The 7,127-nt window shown below is 41.9% G+C and overlaps 1 protein-coding gene across 7 annotated transcripts in view; it reads right to left on the reverse strand.

Moving 5' to 3' along the window:
* The window catches only part of Ccdc67 (coiled-coil domain containing 67), a gene marked incomplete at its 5' end in the record, with an annotated part of 63,731 nt that extends 56,604 nt beyond the window's left edge, over nucleotides 1-7,127 (reverse strand). For 6 of the 7 annotated variants that reach the window (XM_013512048.1, XM_013512052.1, XM_013512049.1 and 3 more), the window contains 2 exon segments: nucleotides 6,205-6,277; nucleotides 6,951-7,127. In XM_013512048.1, the coding sequence (XP_013367502.1) occupies nucleotides 6,205-6,233 (29 nt within the window). 7 annotated transcript variants of the gene reach the window in all.

The raw sequence follows: 7,127 nt of genomic DNA on the forward strand, positions 1-7,127 counted from the left end.
CTCCTGATTCAGCCTCCCAAATGTACGCCTTATTACATTACTGTTCAAAGTGCTTTGTTCTTCATTGCCATTGTTATCATGTACGTATCTCCTTTTCGACTGTCTGACTTGAGGCAAGATTTGGATATGCCCAGTTCCCTGGGCCACAGTACCAATTATGTCCCACCTCACTTCAATTTCCAAGGAGAACACTTAACTGCTTGGGTACTCTGAACAGCTACTTTTTATGAGTCAGCTGTTTTGCTGATCTGCCAATTTTTTTCTATTCTTTAATCATTTCAATTAAAATAAACTTAAAATATATAAGATTATCAAAAACTGTTTGCATGTCTTTTTATAAAGAGAAAATCTGGAAGCCACTTGGTATGAATTCTGTAAGTGCAACTAGCTCAGTCATGTACCCTGTAATATATTCAGCATTTGTACAAACTGTTTGCGCCCTGGCACTGGCACTTGCTTGACCAGTGGGTTTTCCCGGGGACAGCAACACCACTTCTGTGCTTTGATATGGCAATTTATGAAACACATACATTGAAACACATAAAATACATCCCTTATTCTGTAACACTTCAAATTATAAGAAGCAACAAGTTAATACTGCTTTTAGAGTAAAATGGGAATAACAACCAAATGTCTGTTAATTCCATGACACAACTTACTTTAAATGTCAAATGGTGAAAATAGTGTACCTTAGGATTTTACCCTCAGAGACTCCATGAGAGCAGGCTGGCTGGTTTCTCACCAAGAAGCCTTTCCTATAAAACACATCTGTAATGTTCAATACACTGTGTCAACTTGAGAAGTTTAGAAATGTAACTAAGCAACTCAGCGGGAGCCAGGGTCCTCACTTTAAAGCTGTGTTGGTCTGCGGTGCTACCAGAGAGAAGACAAACATTCCACTGGCCTGCACTGCTGTAGGATCAACTGCACATTCCTGTTGCCTCCAGGACTTGTATCAGTTCTGCTTTTGCTTGCCTTCCTATTTTTGTCCCTATTTCCCCTTTTCTTCTGTCTTCCTGAGTGTAGTCCAAGGAGAACGAGCTTTTGTACTAACTGCTGTCTATGGAGACCAGCCCTCGTGGAGAGGATCTCGTGCTGCTCACATCTCGCAATGTCCGTGCACTTGGCGCTTTTGTTTCCCTTGTGCTCCAGCCAGAGGCTCGCAAGTGTTCCAGGCGGCTGAAGGAGCAGGAAAACTGGGCACCATAGAAAACTGAAACCGGGTAAAGGGACTTGCCTAGGTTTACACTTCACAGGCCTCCTCCTTTTCTTTAAATGTAATTTAACTACTGCTCTTTATAAATACTGTCCTATGAAAACTGCATGCATATGTACCCTACCATGCATATGTACCCTATATGTACTTTGTAAACTTTCCCTAAACCTGGTATAAACTTGTTATGGCTTGTATTTAGATGTCCGCACCCAAAGCCTCATGTGGTCACAGGTGGGGCTTTTTCAGAGGTGGCTGGATCTAGAGTGTGTGACACTGGAATTAACTCATGGTGCAATGCTAGGCTCAAGGGCACTAGGATTAAGGCTGTGAGTGCTACTTGCCCTAAGTAGTCTGGATAAGATAAAAGGGGCCGAAAGACACTGTTAAGGTCCCTTTGTTGCTTTTGCTATCTTGTGGGTGTCCTAAACTGTTCTCCTCTGTGATGCCCCTCTACTAAACCACCCGCCTTGCAGCCAGCTGATTAGAGACTGAAACCTCCACAAACTGTGAGTTAAACAAATCTCTCCCCTCTTTAACTTTGGGTGTCAGGTATTTTGTCTCAGCAACAAAAAAAAGTAACTAAGACAAAACCTAATTATTTTCTAAAAAGAATCTTCCTTTTTTGCATCTCTCCCCATCTTCTGAATTTTCCTCTTTCCATTGAAAATCACTCACTGAGCCAGGTGTGGTGGTGCACATCTATAATTCCAGCATTAGGAGGGCTGAGGCAGGAGGATCCTTGTGAGTTCAAGGCCAGCCTGGCCTGCGAAGTGAGCTCAAGGCCAGCCTGAATGAAATCCTGTGTCAAAAGGATTTTTAAAAAACCACTCACTGAATTCCCTACAATCTCTTGGTAATGTGCTAACATTTTAGAATCTACGTTCAAGTTAGACATGAGGATTTTTACCTTAGGTCTATTTCACCTTATTTCTTCATCACAGAAACAAGAAATCAGAAGAAAGTGTTGAATTTACTACTATGGAGAGGAACAGGGATGTTTGTGGGAAGGGGAGAATATGTTAGAGGGCAAGCAGGAGGCACAGCCTGGGCCAGCCAGAAGTCAAGTGAAATGATCAAATTACAGAAAATTTCAAAGAACAAATAAATACATTATCCTAACTTATTCACATCACAACATAATGAAATGTCAGAAAACTTAAATGTTTTTACAAACAATTAAAACATTTTAACTCATAAAGAAACTGGTAAGTCAAGATGTGATTCTGAATTAATGTACCTTACAGGAAAAAGACACGCTAAGGGTTAAGAAAGATATACACAGGGAAGAGCAGTGTTTTAAAGAAGCTTTCTGAGTTCAGACATGAGAAGTTATGTTTAATATTCATCTACTTTGGTTCTTTGAAATACAACTTTCATGGCAGATAAGAAGAATTTGGTAGATTATACAGCAGAACTTAAGATTTTTAGGAGGCATTTGACAAGATTCTATGAAAGAGATCAATGACTAAGGTATAAGTCACACATAATAAAAGGTATAAAAGATTCAGTACAGAAAAATGAGACCTTCGGTTAAAGATGAACACACACATTCTGCTACCTTTCTGAGTCCCACTAAAGTAAAGGGATAATTTTAACCTACAAGGTTAAATCGGAAGCTGGTGGAGAAAGTGAAGAACAACCCAAACAGGTACTTCTCAAAGTGGGGGGTTAACTGTGGGCCTGAAATCAGGAAGCACAGCTACCAGGGGGTTGGGCCCCATCCCCTTACTGGCCTTGGCCTTGAGGCAGATACTCTGGTAGAAAATAAACATAGAGGCTGTGGACCAGGAGAAAACCAAGCACAGTGAGGGTAGGGCCACTCTGCTGGAGACTGGGATGTTAAATTAAAGTCACACAGTGCCAGCCTAAATTCTTTCCCCCCTTTTCAGATCTGAGTTCAAGCAACCCAATTTATATCCCCTCAGAAGGAGATGAGAAGGAGGTTCTCTGGAATCAAATCGGCCTGACACAGCAGACTGAAAACGACATGCAAGGAAACAGCTTAGCCCAAATGACCATGCAGTGAAGACTGCGATCAGGAAGCCCCTCCACATGCACACAAACTTCCCAAGAGCCTTCTGCTACATGATCTCTACACAGGAACATGAAGTCGGGTGTCCTAGATGTTTGGGGAAAGCAGCTCACATGATAGAGAGGGTACGTCAAATGTAAACAGAAATGCATTTTCTGAAGAAAACTGTGCAGAAAAAGTAAAATTTCAATCACTGATAATCATGACATCGACTGTAGGAAGAATGTTGTCTAGGAAAAAAAGAACCACAATACATTACATGACTCAGAGGTGAACAATACTTACAAAGTAATAACAAGCCAATGAGAACACTGACCCCCATGAAATTATGATGTGTTGGGAGGATGGAGGGAGGGAAAAGCATGACTGTGTGTGTGGTGGGTGAGGTGGTGAGGAAGTAAAAATATCTGTTTCAATAATCAACAGACAATGCCTGAAACTGAAAAACAAACAGGAAGTATCAATAAAAACATGTTCGTAGGTAAATACCAAAGCGGGAGGTGGAGAATGTGCTGAAAGCAGTTACCCCTGGGAGTGGACAACTGGGAGAAGCAGCAGAAAACAAGAGATTGTCATTTTCTGGTAACAGTGATTAAGAACCAAATGTCTTTTTTACTACCAATGCACACTTTCTTTAGTATCAGCAGATGATACATTATATGTTTACATTGCTTCCTGAGCAGCTCATAGTAGATGCTAAATATGTGTTGAATGGAAGCTGTTCTACAAAACATTACTGGTACAGAGATAAACTGATTGGATGAGTTACACAGCAAGTCCCTAATGAGGTTTTATGATTCATGGTCCAGACCTTCACTTAGTACTCAATATCATCTAAAACGCAGACCTCCATGTTCTAGAGATTATGGTAAACAATCTCTGTCTTATACCTGCCATGATGCATGGAAATGGAAATGTACAGAAATTCTCTTTACTTCTGGTTTATTCTTTTTCTGTATCCAAATGACGTCTACAGTTCTCTTCTAAATTCTTTAGGACAAGGTCTGTTTCTCAGTTCTTTGTATGAACCATGTGGCTTAATATTGTACCTGTTACATATTCAGTATTCAATACATTTTTAAAAAAAGAATAAATGGAAATAAATAGCCATGGCATCAGATCTGCAGAAGTGAAATGATGTGGTACTCAACCTTACCCTTGAGGCCTTTGATCAGTATCTCAGAGCCTAGTGCGGTCATCATACCAGGGACCCAGCACATGCTCAATCCAGAATCCTACCATGGTTCTGCCATGGATACTAGGCAGGCTGTTCCTTGTAACTCATGTACAGTGCAGGAAGTAATGCAGAGAGTAGAGCCAGACATACAGGATCTAAATTCAAATCACACCTCTCGCACTAACTGGTTGTACATACTAGGCTAGGTGGTAAATCCTGCTTTCCTTGGGTCTTTCTAAGTTTCAGTGTGGCAAAGGTAGCTAATTACCCAATAACAGCCACTCTTCCTCCTTGACAGATGCTCCTCAATTTACAATGGGGTTCCATCTGGATAAACCCATCATAAGTTGAAAAATACCCCAAACAGAAAACACATCAATACCCTTAACCTACTGAAATCACAGCTTAGCAACACAGTCTATTGTGGAGGATCAGTTGTCCACCCTCATGACCACGTGGCTGACTGGAAGCCTGGGTTTGCGGCTGATGTCCAGCACTGTCAAAATGGAATACCAAGTATTACTATTCAGGGGAAAAAATCCAAACGCAAAATGTGAGGCATGGCTTCCGATGCTGTATCACTTCTGCACTATCATGAAGTCAATGATCCGTCAACATTATAGAACTTCTTCAGCTTTTGGTGGACAGAGAGACCACGTTTCTTAGTCTTTCTTGCAGCTAGCTGGGGCTGAATTCTGTCAGTGGACAGTGAACAGAAGGGATGCCTGCCACTTCCACGTCACTCGCCTGAAGGGAAAGGTCTTGCTTACCGCTCTCACCCTTACCTTTCCCTCTGTGAACTGGATAGTCATGACTGAAGGAGCCATGACAGCAGGAGCTGGAGCAGTCAGTTTGTCTGCAGAGATAGAAATCATGTACGCAGAGCATGGCAGAGACACCCTACCAGTCCTTGGGCTAGAAATCAACTTTTAATCTTATTTAAGGCACTCATTTGGGTCCTGTTACAAGAGCTGAAAGCACGCTATAATATAGGCAGTTTTCTTGTTATACAGTGAGAATGACATTCAGTAGTGCTTTGGAAGGTGGCGGGGTTAAAACAGCGACAGTTATTATTAGCCACACTTCTGATGTTTTCCTTTAACCTGGTATCAAAGTCATAGTCTGTTGAATCACTGCAAGTAAGACACTGAGTGGTGTGATGAGTGCCAGAAACAGTCACAAAGACTGGGCACTCTACGAGCTCAGCCCATGGCAGCTGGCAAGTGCAACACCAGAAAAGAAACCTGAGGAAGGGATGAGGACAGATGTGTGTGCAAAGGATTCATTTTCTATGACAGTGAATGTTATACTAGTTCCATTCTTTAGCTTTTCCTAAAAATCTTAGTAACATATCCAGAGTGTGGAAGTGCATCTCTTGTGAGGCTGTGCTTAAAATGCTAGAGGCAAGGTTAAGTCTTAGAGGTAAGAGCAGAGGAGAAGAAAGGGCATACTGAATGCAGGGGGAAAAAGATGCACGCTGGCCAGGAGCTGCTGCACTGTAGGAAGGTGTCTGGGGCCGGCCTGGGTGCTGTCGCGCTCAGCCACCGCAGAAAGTCACTAGAAGCTGGGAGAACGGTGGTTGAGGGCATAGATGCACAGAACAGAAGTTGGAAATACACTAATGCATTCTTAATTAGTCATCTGATATTTTCCCCTGCCTCCTTACCAAAAATAACTGGAACACTCTTCTCATAATAATAAATTTCAAAATGTACATTTCATCGGGGAGTGTTTCACATAATTCAGTATCAGCTAATAAAAAAAAGTCTCAGCACTTACCCCACTGTATTATGGGCTTGGTTCTCCATGTCAAGAAACTGTGTACATCGGTTTATATTTCTTGATTTTTAATCTGTTAGGGAAACAAGGATCTAGATTCCTAAAATGATCAGATTTATTAACTATAAAAAAAGAAAATTTTGTTACTGGCAAGCAAGTTAGTATGAGTTTTTCTGAGTGTGGCAACTCTGCCTCTGCTAAGTGCAGAGGCTTGGCTTGAGTGACCCCACACATTTATGGTACTGGCTTAGTGATAAACTGAAACGTGTTACTGACCAAAAAGGGTAGCCATGTGCTATTTACCGCAGTTTAGAATCAGGTACTTTGCAAAGGGCTCAGTATAGGAAGATGCATGAAACAGAATTCCTAGCCGGGCATGGTGGCGCACACCTGTTAATCCCCAGACTCCGGAGGCTGAGGCAGGAGGATCACTGCACGTTGGAGGCCAGCCTGTACTACAAAGTGAGTTCAAGACCAGACTGAACTGCATAGTGAAACCCTGTCTCAAAAAGACAAACAAACAAATAAAATTCCTTACTCAAGAAGAGTTCCAGCAGAGGTTTTCAAACTTTCCATACCAGTACATCCCCTGGTTTGAGTACATATTTCTTTCTTTGGCCCATGATTGCTCTATTATGAAATTTAAAACAAACAAACAAAAATCTAGGAATTGCCTTAAGATAGAAATCTTACAATTCCTGTGAGCAGGGGCTCACTTCTTGACAAACAGAAATGTCAGTACTTGCCTGAAGTTTAAAAAAAGAAAAGTTTCTCCCAGCCACAAAGTTCTCCAGCCACAAAGTTCTGGTCAAAAAACAATCTACGAGGATAAATAAAGCACTGCAAGGAACTTTCGTTCTTCCAAGCAGCCGCACCAACGTCACCCGACGAGCGCCGGCCGCTGGCGGGGAGCGCGGCTCCGC

The sequence above is a fragment of the Chinchilla lanigera genome, unplaced genomic scaffold (genome assembly GCF_000276665.1).
Source record: "Chinchilla lanigera isolate Chin_1 unplaced genomic scaffold, ChiLan1.0 scaffold00013, whole genome shotgun sequence".
Classification (NCBI taxonomy): Eukaryota; Metazoa; Chordata; class Mammalia; order Rodentia; family Chinchillidae; genus Chinchilla; species Chinchilla lanigera.